This window comes from Sylvia atricapilla, chromosome 5, assembly GCF_009819655.1.
Source record: "Sylvia atricapilla isolate bSylAtr1 chromosome 5, bSylAtr1.pri, whole genome shotgun sequence".
Classification (NCBI taxonomy): Eukaryota; Metazoa; Chordata; class Aves; order Passeriformes; family Sylviidae; genus Sylvia; species Sylvia atricapilla.
In genome coordinates, this window is record NC_089144.1 from 60,550,607 (window position 1) to 60,573,069 (window position 22,463).

A 22,463-nucleotide genomic window follows, 5' to 3' on the forward strand; every position below is an offset into this window, starting at 1 on the left:
GAAGAGACTGACTTAGTGTTTAACTTTTTTTTTTTTTTACTTTTTTTATTTGGGAAAAGTGCTTCTTACAAAAGGCAGCTGCAAAACAATACGTTATAGACCTCAGAACAATTTCTCATTCCATTTAAAAGTGAAAGGAGAGGCAGTCTAGGGGACAAGAGCAGCAGGAGAACAGATCACGGGGCATCCACAAGTCAATAAAAAACAGCAATAATGTAATGCAAGGTTAAAATTCCTGTGCTGGGGCTTTGGTGGCAAAGTAATTTCTCAATGCAAATTACAGCCAGAAACTGCATGACTGCCTTTGTAAGCAGTAACTCACATAAACTGAACAGCTTTACCAGGCAACCTGCCCAACTCAGCTGCAGAGAGGCACAAGTACCTCAAAGCAGCTGGGAGCCACAGCGAGTTTCTAGCAAAGCTCACGGCTTAAGTGTTTACATGAAGTTCTAAAACTTACAGAGCGATAAAGCTAAAGGGTCCTCTCTGGTGTTCCTCTGACCCCACCTTGGCTAACCGGATTTCTGCTCCTGGACAACCCTAATCATACACATGAAAGAGAGCTGGTGTATTAGGGAGTGCCATCTATCAAGTGAAGTGCTAGTGAGGATTGTTTCCCAGTCTGGGCTGAGACCACTAGACGAGTTTCATGTCCAGTTGGAGACAAGACTTCATGCACCAAGAGGGGGTGAAAGATGGTTTTGTTATTTTGAACTTACACAGAGTCTCCCCATCCTTGAGGTCCAACTCTACATTTATCTGTATATACACATAGAGAGTTCTCCTTTCACAAAGACATTTTCCTTTCATGCTAAACACAGTAAAAATCCAGAACGTTCACACCTGGTTCTGGTTACACAGTAGTAATAGTAATGTGCAAGTAAACAGAGACCAAAAGTCACAAATGAAGACGTGTACATGAGGGGGCTGGAACGGAGCCGATTCCAGAAAGAATATTTGTATCTGGCCTAAAATCTGAAATATTGGTACAAAGACAGAATCAAGGCCATCAGCCAATTTACATCCCCACTGCATGGCCACTGCTCATTTTTGTATCTGGGCTCTTCAAAATGAGTGTGGAAGTCCTGTAAACACTTTAACCCTGGAACTGGGTGAACTCTGTTGGGTACACAGATGAAGCAACAAACCTAAGCTAACTGTTTGACAGTTAAATTCATTTTTACAAAAACTAACATTTTAAAGATTTATTTCTTGTTATTTGTTGAAACAGAGGAAAAACAACACTCCTGGGGTGGGAGAGGAGGGGAAGGGAAGAGACAGACCCTGGGTAGAAGTTATTACAACAGCACCTGGAATTGATCGGCCTGCCTAGGAGAAACACAGGCACTGCCACAACACCACAGGTAATAGCTACTGCCTGAAGCCAAGACAACAGTCCACACTCCACTGACAGGTGCTATAGATCCAAATCATAATAATCTTCCAGCTCATCATGAAATAAGTCCCACTCATCCTCGGAATCCGTTAGCTCATCATCACCTCCAGCTGCCAACAGCATAAGCAACATCTCACCAAGCTCAAAGGTCACCACCTCATCCTCGTCGGTTTCAAAGGGATCACCATTCTCTCGCTCCTCGATGAACTCCCAGAACCGATTCCTCCGCTGGGCCTGCAAATGGAACACAAGGATTTCCCCAGGTGACCAAATGGTACAAAGTAAGAGCCTTTCCAGAGGCTGATACACCGCTGGTGTACTTTCTGATACGCAAGAAATCACATTTCTCTTTCAGGGGGATACTGACCTCCAGCAGAATTTAGCCTTACCCACCCCTATTAATGCTACCCAACATTTCTACTTCAGTATGTTGTAGGAAAGTTTTTAAAATTTAGTCTTTCCATCTTGGCCTCCAGCATTCACAAGCTTTAGAGCACTGCTTCCTTCAAATTCACCATTACAGAAGTCTATCAGAAGTGGAAAAAAGAAAAGTCAGTATTTCCCTATACTCTTCTCAAGACAGAAGACATAATGCACACCCCTCTTGTGCTCTCTGTCTATTGAAAGGGCATTTAATCAGCAGCACTAACCCGGTATCTACTTGAGGTTCCTACTTTGGGTCTTTGTGGCTCCTCTTGGCGGCCATCAGGATATTCATGCTTGTAAAAACAGTTCCCTCCGAATGGGCAGCTCCCACGGCCTTCATCAAAATACCTGCATGGCTTGTTGCTGGAAAGGAAAATATCACAACCCTTACTGACACAACCCTTACTGAGCACACCCAAACTGCATTTAGCTGCAGTCCACAAGGATCTCAGGTACCAGGAGCAGAAGGCATTTTGTGAGTAAAAGATCTACAGGCAGAGATGATTTATTACACTATGTGTGGACTGATGCATGCAGAGGGACACCAATGGTGTGCACTGCACGACCTTGGACTGCCTGATGGCTACACCACCAGTGTTGTGTGTAGAGAAGGGAAAGACTGAGGTGAAAGAACACACGAATAGCTTTGGGACTCTGTGCATGCATCTGTGGGCAGACAGGCAAAGCCACACTTCACATCTGGTTGTGGAAAGGAGGTGTGAAAAGGGCCTTTACATCAACACGCTTCTCCATTGTGTGCCTTTATCTCTGCAGGCTCAATCTGATAAAAGGCTGCATTGCTCATACCTCATTGCCTCCTTGTATTTCTGAATGAGTTTCTGCTTCTCTTCCTTCTCCTCCACCCAGTACTCACTTGGAATGACAAAGTTAGATGTGATCCGACATTCTGGGCAGGACCTGGGAAATGAACAGACTGTGCTGCAAAATTCCACATTACAGGGCGCTCTCTCTCCTATATAACAAGTCACAGCATATACCCATTTTTAAAGAGGTACTGTACTCATATACTTGCTGTACAACCTTTTCAATCTAGACTCTCTTATACTTGAAGATAACCTAAACTCTCTCCTTCAAGAACTCATTGGCAATGGCAGCTGGTCAGCTTGTCTCAGAAAAACTTGAAAAAACACTTCACACAGACTCCTTTTTCTTCAGAATTAAATAAATTTATTTTGTTTTTTTTTCCTGTATTTATTGATCGGAACTTTGTATTTTCTATAACAGCTTTAAATGGAGAAATATTTTGCCAACTGAGTAATGCTCTAAGGCAGTAATGAATTAAGCATCATACATTCTGAACTGGCTAATCTGTTTCCAGATTCCTGCCTGGGTGTCTGAGACATAAACAGTAACTGCTGGACAACATGCTAATAAATAAACAACGGTTATTTACTACCATTGCATTTTGCAAACTTAACCCATATGAACCGGATCAAAGTGTAAATGTTATCCCTAACAATTATTTCACTCCTAAACTGTAAGTTAGTATGCATTAAATGCAGTCTCCATGCAGTCTGCATCTGGAAGTCTGCTGCAAGTTGTCACAAATTACTAAGTTCTTCCACAGTAACAAAGGACAATGGAAATGGGAAAGCGCCTCACTTTATAATCTTGCTCTCAAATTGTTTAGCACTCCTCCACTTGCGGATGCACTTGAGACAGTAAGTGTGGCTGCAGTTGGAGAGGATCCCGAAGCGGCGCTCGCTGGGATTGGCTTTCTCATACACCACCTCCATGCAGATCCCACACACCATGTCTTTACTACGCTGGACGGCAAAGGAAAGCTCCATGTCCTTCTCGTGAGCTTCAATGCAAGACTGAAAAGGAGACACAAAGAACACAACTACAGAGACCACTGGTCACCTGTTGAGGTCTAAGCAGGTTTTTTAACTCAGTTTGCTGTTTTGCATAATGCATGAAGTGTGACTAAGCTGAAAAAAATCGTGGTCCTCAAAAAAAGAATTTGTTCAAGTACCGGGGAACAAACAATTCAGAGCTGAAATTCCTTTCTTCAGACACTACTTTTAAACATGAAAAGGCAATCTAAAAGACCATCCACTTTGACTAGGCAAAGAACAAAGCCTCAGTATCTTTAAGCAGACTGCTCTCCCAACACAGATAAGGAAATCCAGCTGCTTTTGAGTATGGCCCTGGCAGGAAACAGTCTAGTTTACAACCGGAATTTCATTCACTGCCTGACCTGCACACACCTTCAAATGAAAGGGAATTAGTAACAAGTGATTGAGGGGAACTAGGAAGCAATAACTTACAGTTGTTAAACACCAGACAGTTGTTTGCTTACCTTTATGTGCTGAGATCTCTGTGCAGCATCAATGGGATGTAAGACCTGCAGGCCACACATATCACACACGTCCCCATGGATGTACACGCAGTTTTCTCCGTAACGACATTCTCCTAATGCAGCATAGGGGCACAGCTCCTTCTTCATCTCCACATCTGCCTGCTGCTTCTCATATTCTTCTTCAATCACCATTTCCTGCAAGGGTGCTTCAGCACAGAAAGGAGCAGCTGGGAACAGAATTAAGAAGAGCAAGGAGCACATTCAGATTTTGAGCACAGGCAGTAAGAACACTCAGGGTTACCCAAACAGAAGAACAGAAACAACCTATGTTCATTTCAGTCCAAATTCCCACACCCTCAACCTGAACAAAATTATTTTCCCCACTCAATTAATTTCAAGACCAATTTCTTCATCCTCCAACCCAGACAAGATTAAAGCTATCATAGTTTCACTGCTCAGATCCATTTTCAGGCTAAATCCACCAAGAAAAATTACACTAGTCCTCAGTAAATAGGTGTTAAATACACTGTTAAACAGACTCTGGTTCAGCGACCATTAAATAAGGCTACAAATCTCTCAGTGCTTTTAGAATCGATTTCACTTCCGCTAAAATTTTCACATCAGCTAAAGTTAACAGTTTTTTCCCAGAAATGACAGACCTGAAGAAATAAAGGTGTATTCAGCATAACACAATGCGAGCATGGCAATACTACATTAGCAATTCCTTATGTGCAGGCTAATTAGCACACTGTTCTTTGGCCTCAACAAACTTTTATTTCTGGATTCCCATGCATCTCTAGGACTGACAGAAAAGTGGTGTCCACGTCTGTCAAACTAATTCCACCCGACATATTTGCCGAAAAATGCCTGTCTTAAACAGATGGTTGGTCAATTAGCCAGACATGAACCTCAGAAACTGAAATTCAGGCTATTTTCACTGCATTCTAAGCTAGCCATCAGTTTTGCAAAATCCTAAGTAAATTCCCTTACCTAATTGTAAACTGAACTGAAGTATGTATTGCTTCTCTTCCCCCGTTAGACAACTACTACTGAACACTTCTCCCTGTACCTCTAACACATGCTTCCCTGCCTCACAAGTCAGTCTTTTGAGATGGTTACATAAGTAGGATGATGACTGAATTAGAAGACAAAAGCAGTCAGACAGAAACTGAAGATGTAATAAACATAAAATATTACTATATTCAGAGTAAACACCAGGAAGAACAGCAGTTTATTTACATAACCAGAAGCTGCTACAAGAGTAACAAGTCATCTACTCTATAAGAAAGTGTAACTTTTAGAAGCTGCTCAAGCACTAGATTTGGAGAAGCAAATAAAAACTACCAAAGGCACACTTTAATCAGTTAAAGTGAAGGAAAGACTCTTCCTCAAAATTAATCAGAGGCTGCATATTTGCACAGTTTTCATGCCCATGGAGCGAAAACATAACAATAGGCATGCATCAATCTGTTAGTTTTAGGACAAAGAACAAGAAAATGCAGGTCCCCGCGACTTAAGTTTTGAGGAATAAGCAAATACTGAAGATTAGTGTAGGAAAATATTAGCTCTCAAGATAAGATCAAGTTTGCTTTTTGAACCATCTCTGGCTGTAGTGGTCACTCACAGTGATCCTGGAGCAGTCTGTTAGAAACATACTTTTCAAACAAGTGAGTAACTGAGTAACAAGTCACCTGGCAACCTGCTCATTTTCAGTCAGAGATTCCCAAACAAAGTATGTTCATTAGTTCTACTTCCTCATGGGTTTTAGTGAACCAGCACCAAGAAAAGTGACAAGAAACCATGTACTAGGCTCTACATTCTCTCCTGAGCAGCTCAGCATAACATGAAAATGTGTACTTACTTAGGGAAATCCCACCTGCCCTCCCCCATTTGAAATCCATAGTCGCCCCTTCCATAAGAAATAACAAAAATCACAACTACCAGTCAGTTTCTAGCCCCTCAACCGTTGCATTTGCCAGTGTTTGCTCAAGTTAATGTTGTCACAGGTTTCTTTTACCTAGTTGAGGGCCATGAAGATGGTTAGAGGGATGGAACACCTCCCCTATGAGGAAAGGCTCAGAGAGTTGGGGTTGTTCGGCCTGGAGAAGAGAAGGTTCCGGGGTGACCTTACTGCAGCCTTCCAGGACCTGAAGGGGGCCTGCAAGAAAGATGAAGAGGGACTTTTTACAAAGGCATGTAGTAATAACACAAGGGGTAACTGTTTCAAACTAAAATTCAACCTGAAAGAGGGTGGATTTAGATTAATATTCAGAAGAAACTCTTTACTGTGAAGCTGGAACAGCAGGCATATCTTCTGCATCTACTGCACTGTAGCAGCTACAGTTTTACTTCCTCTTTGAAACCACTATCAGAAAAATTCAGAAGACTTCACTGCCTCAGCAGTTACAAATCCAACATCCCTCAGAGTAATATTTGTTCTCTATGATTCTGTTTGCTGTTTTCCCAATCTCTGCTCACCAGCAGGTGGACTCAGTCCCCACTTTCTCATTGCCCATTTCCCAGTCAACAGGACTATATTCATACTAGTGGAAAAACCAGTTTGTTTTTGGTCCACACACCACCTGCTTGCACTTTAGGACACATTTCGTAGCATTAAACACATTAATCATTCAGTAACAGGAAACAGACACCCAACTGAGTGTTTCTTTTATTTCTGCCTTTCTCCTCTTTTTCAATTACTGCAGAACATCGAGCAGCAATAGCTGCAGAACAAGTATGGAAATGTGGCACATCTGTACAACTAACAAGGGAATACCTGAAGAATTATCACTATTTTCAATGCTAAATCCTGAAATCATCTTCAAAATACCAGGTTTAATCCCAAATCAGAGAATCATGGTAAAAGGTGAGCATTATAGCCCCATCTATGCATGGTTAAAACTGCCAACTTTGAATCTTGATAATTTTTAAGACAATTTTAAACACACAGGCTCCCAGGTAACCTTGAGAAATAGGTTTCATTTTGAGGTTTCCAAGTATCTGTACATTTCTCCAGCGATTTGACAAAAATAACCTGCTTTAAGGTATACACTACAGAACGCACTGCACACGTTTTTATTTTTGCAGTTTAATTCAGACAGTTGCTTCAGGAAAGTAAAGGTTTTTTTAAGTCACCATGGGAATTAGCATCATGTAGCACTTTTCAGAACAGAAACAGATGAGTATGTTTGTACATTAAAATACATCAAGTTTCAAAGGCTATAAAACACAGATTTGCAATAAGATTGACAGAAGAGAAAGCTATTTAACTTAATCTGGCACAAGTTTGCATGGAAAGTAAGCCTAACCCCTAGAAAAAAAATTGCTTTAGTGAAACAAGTTAACAATGTAATGACTTAGGACTTCAGGAAGAAGCACCAGCTTCTCTATAAGGACTGTGTGTATTTAAAAGATCTCTGCTCAAACTAGCAAAGCATTGATTCCAGTGGATGGCCAGGCAGTCATTATTGGGGCTGACACCCAAGAAAGGAGACTGACTCCTCTCAGATGTGCAAATGACAAGAGACAGAAGGCAAGCTGAGGCAGGGAAAAATCCAATTACATACTAGGAAAGAGGCTTTCGTTATGAAAGAAGTTAAACACTGCAAAGGATACCCAGAGGTTATGGACCTTTGAACATATCTGAGGACAGAGACTCAACTAAACAAAGCCCCTGGCAACCTTAAGCAGGGAATGAACTAGATGAAATCCAGAGGTTCCTTCGTATCTAAATATTATATTCTGATTAAAATATTTTAAAAAGTTCTTTGTCTCAACAAGCACTGAAGCTGTATCTTTCATGACAGTAAGGTAGCACATGAACAGGTAGCAATCAAGTTTTCACTTCTTTGGAATATACTGAAGTCACAGATCTATTACACAACTCAATAATCAAACTTCTCAACAACACTAGCAAACTGTTTGTGTCACTTGACCATTCCTCTTCACCCTCCTCAAACTGGATGGCAGGAGGCTCCAAGCAGCACCCTGTAACACTGAGAAGGTCATTCCCTTTCCAAATCTGAGAATCTGAGCTGCGCAAAGTAGTATAATCTGAGCACTCTTCAAACTCTTCTGGATGCAAGGTGTCCATTTTGAACTCAAATATTTATTTAAATACACATAGCCTCCTCACACCTTAGAGAGACAAGTATTAGAAATTATGTTAAAATGAACACCTTCAGCCTACTTTTCACTTAAATTTGAAGACCGCTTTATTTTGGTAGGAAAAACGGATGACAAGTATGTCACTCAAATAGTCTGGTCCAATACAATGAGCTTCTTCAGTCTCTTTCTCATCATGAGCTGTCACAGTATTAGAAAGTTGAGTTCCAGAAAGCTAACTAGAACAAATTATTTTCAGCCCCTGGCCATGGGATTCACAAAAGCATTAGGCTTCAATTCCGTCTACAGGAATTTCTATCTCCACCAAAAAACCTTTGAAAGACTGCAAAACCACCCCAACCCAAATCAACCAACCCAAAACACAAAGGCAGCAGATTATCTCTCCAAGAGTAGCAATATTAATTTTATCACCAGTAATTTCCTCTCCCATCCCATCTGCAAACTAAACTTCAAAGGAGATTCTCAAGTCATTCAGAAATGTAGCAAGAGAAAGCCAGTCATGCAGAGACTGACTTCAAATAACCTGGTTTCAGAATGAAACAGTCTGACTACTCATGTTGGAGAACCCAGGAATACTTGAACTGATCAATAAATATGAACAGCTGTGCTCAAAAGCACTAAAATAAATGCACTACACAGAAACTGTTGAGCCATGATGGAAATTCACTGTTACCCCACATTCAGCTTACCACGTCCACAGTATGGCTGCCCAGGGACAAACTCCACTGCATTCACCCAGTCTTCAGCCCCAACTCCTGCTGCTGCCAGATCTGTATTCTCATCTTCTATCTCAGCAATAAATTCTTCCACTGTTTCAGGGAGCGATGCAAACTCTGAGGACACTGATGGATAGATTTCTGCCTCTGGATTCACATCAGTCACTTCTTCCTGTATTAGTGGCTTGGTATGTTCATACCTAAAACGTTAAAACACACCATGTCAACTTTCTACAAAAGAATACCTCCAGACAGCAGCCCCATGTACTGAAAATAAACTAATGAAAATGTGAACATGCTATTTGGAAGGAGGACTCAGAAACAGCTAGGAAGAAAAAGTCACTGATGACCCTTTATACAGAAATGCTTCCACTTGTGCAATCTGTCACACAGGGTCTACACACTCCGAGATTTTGGAGAAAAAAGAGCACAGTTCTTACTTAACTTACACAGAACAATCTTCAAAGATGTCCCAAAGTGGTCAGTTACCTATTACACATGTGTACTATTCCTGAATCGAAAAATGAGCTCATTCAGCTTTATAAAGAGGAGACTAAGGACAGACACTGCTGCCTCCAGCTCCATCATGGGATGCCAATCAGCCAGAGTCTTTTAAGAGGCGCAGTGATACGATGACAGTCAGTAGGCACCACTCCAAAATGGGAAGTTACAGTTATAAATATAAAGAAGAAAATTTGCTGTAAGAGTAGTAAAACACTAGAATGGGTGAACAATCCTCACGCTTGCAGATTCTCAAAACTTGACTGGACAATGCCTTGGGCAACCTGGCCTCAGCTGGCACACATTCAGAGATCCCCATCAACATAAATGAATCTTTTCTGTGTCTAAGCATCTTGTCTCATGCAGATTTTACGCTGAATTTGAGTACTTATTTCTAATGAGTCTTTCAGCTCATTGTGGAAAATGATAATCAGAACACTTTGAGCTCTACCACCCACAATAAACAGGAAGGCACCATTTCCCTCAAAAATCTGTCTTCTAGCAACTAGAAGACTACATGGGGAAAATAAATGATAAATATACCAATGCAGTCTTAAGATACTTGCTGACTAATTTCAAGGGCAACAGGAGGGAACTGAGATCATACAGAAGTTTGAAGTGACTGTGATTCATTTAGCTTGTGTCAGATTAAAAACAACGAAGTGTCATAGTTCTTGCATATTAAAGAGGTGCTCTTAACAAAATGTCAGCTTGGAAATCCTAGTCCTATGAAGCACCACTTAAAATTCAATCCTTCAGATCTCTACATCTGGCCTCCAAAGTATGTGCACCATATGAGGTGCCCAAGGCAACCCAATAGAGTGCAGGAAGAAAATACTAGAACTTACTGGTTTTTTCCCCTTAAAAATACAATAAATTACTATCATTAAGATACAGGTTGATGGCAGTGTCCTCACAGTCCATACATCAGAGGGCCCAAGTGTGGTCCGTGTGAGGTGCCCTGAAGGAGGTGGTGTTCCACAGCCCAGTGGGTTGACAGTGGCACCCCACCTTGTCTGCTCGCTTTCCACATAATGTGACATACTGCACTTCGCTAGTGCCTACTTAATGAATCAACAGATTATCCCATCTTGTTTTACCTCAACCAACCCTGAGAAAGCCAACAAGTGGCTTGAAAAGATGCCTGCAACCGTGGGCTGAAGACAACAACTGATAATGTGAGCAAAAGCCAACAAGGAGATGTCAGAGCTAACACTTGTACTTCTACTATGAGCTACTCATCAGTCAGACTACAAGTGAAACAATCCTAACCTAATCAGCTCTTGAACTCAGGGGGAGGAGAACCACAGAAGAGATCATGATTACCAAGAAGGCAATCTGAAATACAGATTTACATTCACTACGACTAATGAAGAACCGTGCTCTTGGTGAATACTGTACCTTAAGATATTAACTACTGAAAGGACCTCGATTAGCACGGTATTGAAAATCAAAACATCCAGAACACAAAGACAAACCAAACATTTTTTTCCAAGATGCTTCAAGTCATGTGCTACTCAATCCAGTACTTTGCAGAACTTCACAATAAGGGTTTTAAAAACCTCTTCTAAAGCTCGTTACACAACAATGAAAGACAAAAAGCCACATGCCACTGGACCGCTTTTTCTTCTGCTGTGGTAAAAATGACTGAAATAACTCATGGAAAACAACTAAAATGCATTGCTTTGTCAGCAAGTATTGCTGGGAAACACATAGAAAATACTGCTAGAGATTTGAAGAAACAAGCAGTAGAACAAATTTTGCAGTGTGGGAAGTTTGCTGTATGGCAGAAGGAAAAGTACAGATGTTTTTCACATGTCTCAGCCTATAATACTTGCTAGATTCTATTTCAATAATGAACTACTTTTTGTGAGACACCGAAGAAAAGACGTAGCAGTAGAGAAACATTCTCAACAAATTACTTCTTTGACAAAGAAAAACTATGCCAGTAAAACCACTGAAGCAGCACACAATAAGAGATTCCAGGGTAAGGTTACAGGGATAGCACCCCACCAGAAATTCAGCACTGCATCATTCATAGGCAAGATATTACAGCAAAGACTGATCCAGAAGCACCCAAGTGACACTAGAGAATGTCATCAATATAGACTTTTAAAGAGTCAAATGTTTACCTCAGTTATGAGGTGGAGAGCTACCATGAAAATCTTCTGTACCACACAGATGGTTTGCCAATTATCTCATGGTAGAGTACTCAAAAACTGTCACGGATGAGTTATGCATGTTTATTTCACAAAGACAAGTGCTCCAAATTTGCTGCCCTTTTCTGTGATGACAAGTCAGTGCCAGCAGTATGCTGCTGAGCAGATATTTTAAAACCCCGCAACACACTCAAACCAACTGAACTCAACCACGTTCAAACTGTCCCTCCAAGATAAAAGTCATTCCGTAAACGGATAACTGCTTTTTGAAAGAAATTTGTGGTATGGAGAGAACACTTTGAAAATTAAGTATTACCACCATTATGTGATTTTATTGCCAAAAGCTACCCAACTGTGTCAACAACATAAAACCTTTCATATCTTGTACATTTAAAAAACTTGGAAAGTGATTTCTCTAACACGTTTAAAAATCTTTCAAATTCAGAATTCCAGTGTATTTTTGGACCCGTTTGCTAAAAATATAAAAATGCAACACCTTCCAGCTGATCTGCACTAACAGCTGATTGACATCAGGGAAGGTGGAAACTTACTAGCTAAGTTTATCACACGTTAGTACATGCAGCCAACAATACACTTCCTTTTGGATCTGCATATATTTGTGAAAGATCTTTTTCAGTCACAACGGCGATTAAAACCAAGGACTGAAAGAAACTGAACTTAGAATGAGACCTTTAAACAACTGTATAACAAAATGTTACACTGAGACTTTAAATAATAAGAAAGCCCATTGAATCAACATTACTGACAGTAAAAAAATATAAGGCTTTTAGTGAGAGTAAAAATTGCTTTGAACTGTTTATAAAATATTTATTACGTATTTTTCATTTCACCTTTAATACACCTTAAAATTTGGAGTTATGTTTTATAATGTACATAACATTAGTACAGTAGTAGATGTAGATATATATATACATATAAACTATAAATAAATGTGTATGTTGGTGGGAGCTCAAAGACACTGAACTGATGGGATGCATGATCCAAAGCTGGAAGACCACTGATCTACAGGATCAAAAAAACAGCACTGGCAGACAGAAGACTACAGAGAGGTTTTCTTTGTTACTTTTCTTACATATAGTAACCCTTTATTAAACATGAAAGCAAAGCTAACTATGAGCTACCATATAAAATCAGGATGCACATGTTTACTCATGAATTACAGCTGCAATAAGACAGGATGTTAAAACTTCTGGTAAGTTTTAATAAAATGAATGATGAAGCATTCATAAGCCTTTGTAAAGCTCTGTTCTGCTAGGAAAGTACCTGTTTTTCTTCTTCACAATTTCTTTTTTGTTATAATTTCAAGGGTATAGATCAATTCATAGTATGTTTTCATAAAGTAAGTCTAGGCCTGTGTGTCCTGACACAAGCATAAAGTTGCTATTTTGTACAGGCAACATTTTAGAACTTATATGACAAACTCGAACTACTTTTCCAGAATGGTACTTTCAGTGTCAGAGTACCAATTCCTCAAGAGACAACATGAAGAAAAGAAATTCTTACCTGTTCAAGCTTTTATGATCACTTAAATAGTGTAGTTCAGTTTCATCCACTCAGCTAGTCTGAATGTGGTCTCATGTATTAACATGTATTAATTTATTAACATGTACTCATGTTAATAATATAAAAATAAGAAAACCCTGTGCTGACAACCATTACTTCTACGAAAACCAGTTATCACTCTGTCTTTGCTCATTTACTTGCATAGCAAACACTGGTATTTAGCAAGACAAGAGAGTCATTGAAAAGCTATTTTCATAAATATATGAAATTGCAACGGAAAAGGAAAGCACTAAGATTTACTATCTTTCCTTGAGCTCTCTACTCAGGGATTCAGAGTGAAAAGATTCCTGCAGGATGGCCAGGGGCGTTTCTTTACCTGCAATGATCTCCATAAGCACAGCATCCTCGCTGGTAATACCTGCACACCATGGCAGACTGACTGCTGGAGAGGTCATGGGAGTAGCGGCAGTTGTCTCCTTCCTTGCAGACTCCATGCATGAAGTATCTGTAAGAGAAGATAATGGTGAGTTAAGGAGAAGCACTGAAGCTGCAAAAGTATTTGGATGATCTTGTTATTCTGTAAATCAAGGTACGTTGCACGAAAAAGAGCACTAAAGACATGTGGGACTCCACCCCAGTATAACCATAAAAATAAGAACATCTGCCACCATAAAAATAAGAAGCCTCAGCTACTCCAATGAACTGTGGTGCACATTTAGGGACTTGCTCTTACAAAAACCTGGGGAAAAAAAATCAAACCGGTAAAAGCAAAGTTATTCTGGGCTGTGATACCAAGAGGAAAGAGTCTTGGACCAAGTAGATTGGCACTAAGTTTTAAGTCTAGGCCTGTGTGTCCTGACATAAGCAAAAATCTTACAGAAATCCAGGAGTGGTACAAGAAACAAATCCAGACACACCCTAAATCACCCAATGTTTTAAACCTATTCTGGATTCATAAATAATTCAATCAAATGTGATTTCCTCTCCAAGAATGAAGAACATGTTTGTGATGGATAATTACATGTGACAAAACACACATTAGTTCCTGTGATAGGAGCCAAATAAATCGAAGCATCCCTGCTTCAATACTGTGCTGCATGTCTTGAAAAACTTGGGACAGTTTCAAAGCTTCTGAGGACAGTTTGATCAAAATTTCAGCATGTCAAATAGCACAAGTTTAATTTAGCATCTTTAACTCAGTTATTCAAGAGAACTGAAGAGTGGTTTTCAAGATTTTTTTCAATTTTAACTTAGAAGAACAAGCTTCTAGAAATTCAGTGCATCATAACTATTCAGATTCAGTATGTTGGAAACTACAACTGAGAAGTTCAAGTACACCTTTCCCAATCCACATAAAAGTTCTAGCCAAGAAAAAAATAAAAAGAAAATATGAAAAAAATGTGTAAAAATTAAATCCATAAATGTTGACCAACACTTCAGTTTAGAAAGAAGCTGCAGTGCCTCCAGATAACAAGTTGCAAACTCTGAACTCACTGGAAACATGAAGACCCAGCAGACAAAAAAAACTGTGAGGATTTAGGTCTCGTACAAAACACCACTTGAGGGAAGGCAGAGAAGCAGATGACACCCATCTAAGCCCACGGTGCTGTCGAATGGGGCACTCCTGTGGCACACTTAGAGCACTTTGCACAGCCAGCAGAACCAGGCCCTCCAGGCAGCTGAGTGCAGCCTCACAGCCAGCACAAGAGACAGGGATCATCTTTCAGCAGGCACAACTAAAATTAGGACAGCTCTTCACAAAACATTCAAGTTGATATTCCTGGCCAGGAAAGGTGAAAAGACGTTAAACTGCATACACTTCTACATAGCTATTTAGTCTACTGTATTTTTAAGAAGTCAGATAAAGCCAGTGAACGATGCACTAAATTACATACGTAGAGCTACATCTGCAATCCAGTTTTAGGGCAATATCAAAACCTGAGGTTGAGTGAGAGTTCACAACCCTCCATGTGCAATACCACTGGTATAGTCAACATACTAAGCATAAAAAAAATCTCAACTAGCTCTACAGACCACAAGCTGACACTTGCCATCAGGCTGCAATTCACACTCAAAACACTCAAATTCACACTCCAAATCCCCTGTGTGTAGCCTGTAGACAAATTAATTAGGTAAGAAATGTGATCCTACATAAAATAGGCAGTTCAGGACCCAGATGAGGCTCTGCAGGGTCAGGTGGAGGCACAAACAGCTATGCCAGCAGGAATAGGGTGTTGCAAAAACAGAACAAGACCCGCCCCTGCTATACAACCAGCACTCTCCACCATGAACAAAAAACACACAAAACCCCTTAAAAGTCACACCCACCTACCCAACAGCATAACTCACCTACAAAGACTCACCTCAAAAGGAAAAAATCCCCAAACCAATGAAACCAAAATCCAACAAAAAAAAAAAAAACCCAACCCTACTTAACCTGCCCTCTTCCCCAAACAAACTAAAAACGCCCCTGAAACAAAACCAAAAACAAACCCAACCATCCATGAAGTTATGGAACTAGAACATAACTGGATTTTCTGGCTTGATTGCTTTTAAGAAATGGGAGTCACACCAACAAGGTGAAAAAAAAAAAGACTTCAGGTTGTTTAAGGTTTGTTCTTTAATAAGTGTTATCTCCACCCTTTGCTTATTTCCACACAGCATTGCTTCCCCCATGTGCTGGGGCAGCAACTTCACAGCCACTGGCTGGCACAGAGCAGGAAATGGCTGCAGTGGAACATGACATTCCTTCTGGTGCCCCCACGGTTATTTTTAATCTGGATCAGATCACTGCCCCACCACTCTGAACAGCCACTCTGCTCCTTGTGCCAATGAAGTGTTGGGACATCACTGAAATAAGGGACTGATAGAAAAGCTCCTGCCTGACATGAGGACATCTGAGAGAAACTATTTGGTTAACATGACTTATGCTAAGTACTTAAGCTCCAAAATTAGATTCTCCCATTGAGTGATCAGGAAAATGAAGCTCCAAACCTTCCCAGTTTACGCCAATGTAGATTCTGTGTAATTCTGAAAGTTTGTAAAGTATATTGAGATGGTACTCTATAAAGGGAAAAAAGTTAACATAAAACACTCCCAGGCTCTAATTCATGCATTACTTTTAAAGGCCTTCAACCCTATGCAGCAAATACAGCATTATTTGAACAAAAAGGCCAAAGTGGAAGGGGGAAAAATGTATTTCTCTTAGGATAACACCCCAACTTCTTCCACAACCCTCCTCCTCACCAAGAGGTAAGATTTTTACCTTAAGGTCACAAAGAATGTAACACTGTATATAGCAACATGCAGTGTCTGGCTGAAATATACTTTGGGCAAGTGAAAAAAATTAACTGAAGGCATTATTTTTGGGGTAAGATAATGAAATTTATTTTGGAGAGCATCTTTACTCACACAGAGTATTCAATTTAACCCTACTCAACAGTGATACCAGCCTCTGCATTTTGGTTATAGGAAAAAAGGATCCTTAAAACTGAGAAATATCTGAGTTATCTGTCTTACACACTGACATGTAGAAAGACATCTGAAATTTCCATTTGGTCAAGTAGTTGGAGAACACATGTAATTTCATCTGAAAAAATAAAAGTAGATCAAGACAAGTATATAACTGGATTTTCTCTGAGCCTCTGCAATGCTGTCATCCAAAAAAGCACTTATTCTGGCAGTGCTCTCTGTCCTTCCAATTCAAATACACAAGTGTAATTTGGTTAAGCTGCTTGGGGAGCCAGACCAGAGAAGTCATCAGGGTCCAAGTCCAGATAATTTCTCCTGTTCAGTTCACTGCATGATTGCAGAAAACAAGAGTGACACCAACACATAGAATAACCAGACAAAATTAGTAACTGCCTGCACTGGCATTTTATCACTGAAAAAGGTTGACCAAATGTCTAGTTATGAATGCCTTGATCAAAATGGCATATCCTGATTTTCATGGGCATTTCTAATGAGGCAATGCCTCGTTCTATAGCTTTGGAAGCTTGCTACACCTTTCCTTATTCACATGTATTCTCTACTTCAGGTTTCTGCTTTCAGGTAATGCTAATTTGTTTAATCAAACTACTGGTTCAGCTAAACGAGAATGTTACAGCCAAGAGCAAATTTCCTTCAAAAGCCAAGATACTGTCATGACTGGCAGATGGGGAAGCTCGGGGTAACAGTCATCTATAGTCATTAGCTTCTTCAGGTGCCATGCAGAGACCAAGAATTCATGGGAAGAAGGTAGCAGGAAAGAGGGTAAGCACGCTGCTCTAGCACAGCTCCTGGGTGTTCAGCCACATTACTGGCTAATGAAATTCTGCTGGACTTAGTAAAAGGGGGAGAAAAAAAGTTGATCCTAACAGCATTTAGCTTGTTGTCTGTTCTCCATAACCTCCTTCAGAAGTCATCAGCAGATGCAGATTAGAGCAGCCACGAAAGGGGCAATTCAGGCAGGCTGTCAGGAGGTTTGTGCCCTGCACCTCATCCCTGGTGCTGCACTGAATTAAGCAGGCCTTACTTCACTGATGCACGCTCTTCACGTGAAAAGGAAAAAGTACCCGACCCAGGCTTTCAGGAAGAACAGCTAAGGTACAAACACACAGACAAATCTCAAAGTACACCACTTAGTTGCTATGGGTTTTATTTACATTCAGTTCTTAAACAAACAAGTGAAATGTAATTTGTTTACTTGATGACTTTTAATATCGCATGACATCTGGAAACCAGGGAACAAACAGTGTCAAGCCTTTGGAAGAAGAGATTGGCTATGGCACTGCTCAATAAAACTATGTAGCCATCTGAACTGGAAGGACTGAGGAACCTGATAAGAATGACAATTCTTCTTTTTACTTCAAACATATCAATAAGAAAAAGATCCTAATACTAAACAAGTTCTGGATTAGCTTTGTTCCCCTGCTATTTATTCCAGATTAAAATACTATAAATTTTTACAAAACACAAGCCTTGTAAACTGCTAAACCACAGAATTAAAAACCCCTTTTTTCATCGTCTATTAGGGAACATGATTTCCTACATTTCAACCTGAGACTTCTAAACTTTAGCTGCAAGAAAAACAGAAGGGTAACATCAGCAAAAGTGTATGTGAAGGAGAAATCGAAGTCCTTCATCTTAGTCACTGTGTCTCTCACTCTGAGATATTAATCACTCATCCCAAGGATATCACATTGCTATATTAAAACTCGTTAACCAACCTATATCATATCAGATATTCAAAGGAGCAGAAAGAACTTATGATACCAATTCTAAGCCTTCCAGTTTCCATAAAACAGCAGTATTTCTGCACCAGCCATCACGTGCTAGCTCCTTATACTGAAGGGACTGTCTCCCAAAAGTTTTTCAGGCAGCATTTACTGTCACTCACATGATGATACAGCTAAAAAAGCCTGTGAACAAAAAGCACTGTGCAGTGTTACTCAAACAAAAACTGCTCTGCCTCCTACACTAAAAATCTGCTTTTTGAAATTAAACTCCTTTATCTCACTGTTAAATCCTCCAACTCACTTATAAAGGTAAAACCAAATTTAAGAGTAAGAAACATATTATCCAAAATATGAACATATCCTATTGAAACCAAACCTAGAAATCCAAAATTGCCCAGACGGGCAAGTCAAAATTGCTAATTTCACTTTAAAGCCTGAGTAAACCTATTCTCTCTCCAACTTGAATGGACTCATAAAAATTACTAAAGCAAGCAATGGGATAACTAGCAGGATTAGCCAAAGAGAACAAAGAATGGAGATGTTCATTAGATCCAAGGATGAGATCCCATTGTTGAAGCTCTAATTAAAGCACATTACCCATTACAAAAAAGTAGCTTTAGCTTCACACTCGGCCTGAGTGTTTGCAAATAAATATATTCCCTGGACTCTCTGCACCGCAGGATGCTGATGAACTTGACTGCTTCTATCATATGGCAACCGCTGTCTTCAATAAATCGATCCTGCATCGATAACCTATTCTACAGCTGTCTCACGAATCCAATTTGCCTAACTGAGCCCTTCGATCTCCAGAAATTACGAGGCAAACTTAAATAAGAGGGAGCACTGACCTTGCGTCTCACTTAAAAGCTGAGCTAAGCACGGTTCCCGGTCATTTCCTCATCCCCGGCATCAAACATTAACCCGGGGATCCGCAGGCAAATCCCTGTGCCTGCAGCAGCACCCCGAGAGCGCTGCTGAGCGGCGCTTCCCGAGGGGAGCAGTCAGCCGGGCATGAGCCGAACAGATGTGGAACAACAGCGAGCAGGACGCTTTAAACCCTGCAGGGCACAGACACAGCGAGTGAGCTCCCTGAGAAGGCCGAGCAGCGGCTCCTCGTGCTGCTGCTGCTGCAATCCGCCCTTCAAACAGACAGGGGGAAAAGCAAGGAGAAGAGAGAGAAAAAAATTTCAAGCAAGATCTAGAGCCTCTTCCTTCCTAACCAAGGGATGGTCCTTTTTGCTTCCAAGTGACTCGCAATTTAGTTGCCCACAAACACGTTAAATGTAATTTAATTTATTTATTTTAAAAAATAAATTTTTAAAAATCAGGAGACGCTCATCGATGTTAATCTTGGAATATCACTTGCTTTTATATTAACTAATATCTGGGTACTTTCACAAAACTGTTTTAAATTCCTTTCTGCCTGCCAACCGACCAGCGGTATAGGTTTAAAAATAGTCCATCTGGCAAGCTTTAAAACACGCAGTATGGCTTGCATAACCCCAGAGAGAAGATTTATCAGAAATACAATTTAAAGGAGAACACGGATAGGAAATGACGCAGCACGCAGAACCTCGATGTGACACAGGCAGGCCGCTTCGCACATTCCGCAACATGTCACCTATTCCTGTTCTCCGCTTTAATAAAGTTTTCGCCGTATCAATCACGAGTTAATTCCCAATTTTAAATTTCGACCGAAAAGCCCAAGAATTTAAATGACGTCGCATTTCCTGCTTTGTCGCGCTTTGCGGAACGCGGCCGCAGCACTTCCTTTTACACCGCGTCCTTGGCGCCGGGCACTGCGGGCCCGTTCCCGCACAATGAAGCGCGGAGCGGGGCTCCCGGCGAGGCGGCGGGAAGGCTCCCGGCGCCCCGGCCCGGCGGCCGCCGGCGCTAGGCCGCGGGGAACAGCCTCGCACGAGGCCGCGGCCGGAGAAAGGCCGGGAGCCGCACCGCCCCCACCGGCGGGCCCGCCCGGCGGCGCCGCGGCCGCGCCACCCCGCCGGTAGCCCCGCCCGGGGCCGCTCCCGCCCGGGGCCGGGGCCGCTCGCCGCCCCCGGGGACGCGCGCGGGGCGGGGCCGGCGCGCGCTGCGGGCGGGCGCGCGCCGCGCGTACGTGACCGTGGGGGGAGGGGCGGGGGGGAGCGGCGGCGGTGAGGGAGAAGGCCCCGGGGCCGGGGAGGGGGGGGTGGTGCAGAGAGGGGAGACGGGAAAGGAAAGAAAAAGAAGGACGGGGAAGAACGGCCGCGCCCGCCCGCTTCTCTCCCCCTCCCCACCCGCCGCGGACAACACGTACCTGCAGGTGACCTGCTTGGTCCAGCCGCCTCCCCCCGGCCCCGCGGAGGGCGGCGGCACGGCCGCGAAATCAAAGGCGACGGCCGCCGCTCCCGCGGCCGCCGCGGGCGACGCCAGGGCCGCGGCCGCCGCGCCCGCCGTTGTCTCCAGCGCCGCCACCGCCTCCGCCATTTCTGTTTATCCCGCAAAGCGGCGGCAGCGCCGGAACTTCCGGGAGCGGATCCTTCCGGCCGCCCGGGGCGGGGCGCGGCCGCGGCACCGCCCCCTCGGCGGAGCGCCCGCTCCCATTGGCCGAGCCGGACGGACGCGCGCGAACGCGCCGGGGGCGGGGCCGGGCCGGTGCTGCCCTCGCGCGGCCGCAGGGACCGCGCCGCCCGTGCGCGCCCCCGTGGCGCCGCCGGGAGCGCGCTCGGCGCAGCCCCGCGCCCGGGCATGGGGCCCGGCTCGCCCCGCCGGGATCGGCCGGCGGCGGGAAAGGGCTTTTTCCAGGACGGAACGACACGGAACGGCGACGTGGCGCCGGCGGAGGGCGGGGAACAAAACGGGACAGTGGCGCCACAAAGGCCCAGGCCGAGAGTTGGCCCTGAGCCACCCGGTGCTGCAGTAATGGGGCGAGAAACGTCGTGTCCTTCTGCCGTAATACCTCCCTCACTGCAGATATTCCAGAACCCTCTGGACGCAATCCCGCGGCGTGTGCCCTAGGACGACTCTACTTGAGCAGGGAGGGTGGGCCAGATTATAGTCCCACCAGCTCGACCTATTCTGTGATTCTGTAATAAATCCTGGTTGTGAAACTACTGTTTGCCTGATCTGCATGGTGCCCTTGGCTTCCTGCTGCCAAGAACCTTAAGCCAAGTACTAAACACATTCCTAAAAATAATGACAGGCTGGGGCGCAGGGGCAAGGTGAAGGGAGAAGCCTGTCAGTGCAGTGTTACTGATGTTTTGCCTCTGTCCTTGAAAATGTACTAATAAATCAAACATATCCAAGTCATCAGTCACTCCAGAAAACACTGAAATGAAGCCTTTGCTCTAAACATAGGCAGCAGGGCAGTACCCTAAGATGCTGGACTTTAGGAAGAGCACTAGACAGTAGAGAAGATGTAAACCTGTTTTCAGGTATCCTTGAGACAATGACTTCAGTGCCCTCAAAGTACCTAAGGAGTGAGGCAATGGGAATGCTTGCTGGGATCTTCTCGAATATGCAGAATCCAGACCCGGGTGAACACAGCTCTGAATTAAAAGGAGGTGAAATACACATATCATTTTTAACAGGCTTCAAAACAAGGCACAGGTATGCATAAAACACAAAAAAAGAGGCTAGTTTTTGGAGTGAACTTAGAATTCCAACAATCTCGGAATGAGCAACTTCGAATGATTGTGTAAGACCAACCTTCATCCACGATATGGAGCACCCAAATAAAGACCTTGGTCCAGGCACTCTACACAGCAGACTCCCTCCTGATATTATCAGCCCAGTGATCAATGCCAAATAGTTCATAAATTCAGTTCCTCAAATCCCTGCTATGAGAAAGCCTGGATGTTCAATACAAAACTTTCCCATGAGAATTGGGAAGACCTTTTTTAATATCTAAAAGAAGAAACTTATTTTCTGCACCTGGTTTCATCATAGAGGATTTTCCACACAATTTTCAGCACTAAAGTAAACGTTCAGAAACTGTTCCAGTTGTGTATGTTCAGTCTTCCATTGTGTTAGAAACAGCTGGAGGAAAAAATACTTCATATTAAGAAAAAAAAAATCAAATACTTTTAAGCCATTAAG

The 22,463-nt window shown here is 42.5% G+C and overlaps 1 protein-coding gene and 1 long non-coding RNA gene across 5 annotated transcripts; both read right to left on the minus strand.

The window, feature by feature from the left end:
- Positions 1 to 24: 24 nt before the first annotated feature.
- Positions 25 to 20,897, minus strand: MKRN1 (makorin ring finger protein 1). 4 transcript variants are annotated; one of them, XM_066319692.1, is made up of 9 exons: positions 20,683 to 20,896; positions 13,547 to 13,675; positions 8,960 to 9,186; positions 6,163 to 6,303; positions 4,146 to 4,372; positions 3,446 to 3,660; positions 2,630 to 2,740; positions 2,071 to 2,185; positions 25 to 1,630 (listed from the first exon to the last, which is right to left on the minus strand). In XM_066319692.1, the coding sequence occupies exons 1-9, from the start codon at positions 20,850 to 20,852 to the stop codon at positions 1,418 to 1,420; spliced, it is 1,548 nt and encodes a 515-aa protein (XP_066175789.1). In that variant the 5' UTR covers positions 20,853 to 20,896; the 3' UTR covers positions 25 to 1,417. The 4 variants fall into 4 exon arrangements, with proteins under 4 accessions (XP_066175789.1, XP_066175788.1, XP_066175791.1 ...); XM_066319691.1 differs by having other exon boundaries at positions 2,047 to 2,185; XM_066319694.1 differs by lacking the exon at positions 6,163 to 6,303 and having other exon boundaries at positions 20,683 to 20,897.
- On the minus strand, positions 17,790 to 20,355 carry LOC136361650 (uncharacterized). Its single transcript, XR_010743670.1, has 2 exons — positions 19,235 to 20,355; positions 17,790 to 18,569 (listed from the first exon to the last, which is right to left on the minus strand). It is a non-coding gene; the product is annotated as an uncharacterized lncRNA (long non-coding RNA).
- Positions 20,898 to 22,463: the final 1,566 nt, after the last annotated feature.

Bases quoted from the DNA above. Each gene is read 5' to 3' on its own strand.
- MKRN1 (XM_066319691.1), bottom strand. From the start codon at position 20,852: ATGGCGGAGGCGGTGGCGGCGCTGGAGACAACGGCGGGCGCGGCGGCC. The intron at 2,741-3,445 runs GTGAGGCGCTTT...TTCATTTCCCAG, and splicing joins TTTGAGAGCAAGATTATAAA to GTCCTGCCCAGAATGTCGGA. The intron at 2,186-2,629 runs GTATGAGCAATG...TTTCCTTTCCAG, and splicing joins AAATACAAGGAGGCAATGAG to CAACAAGCCATGCAGGTATT.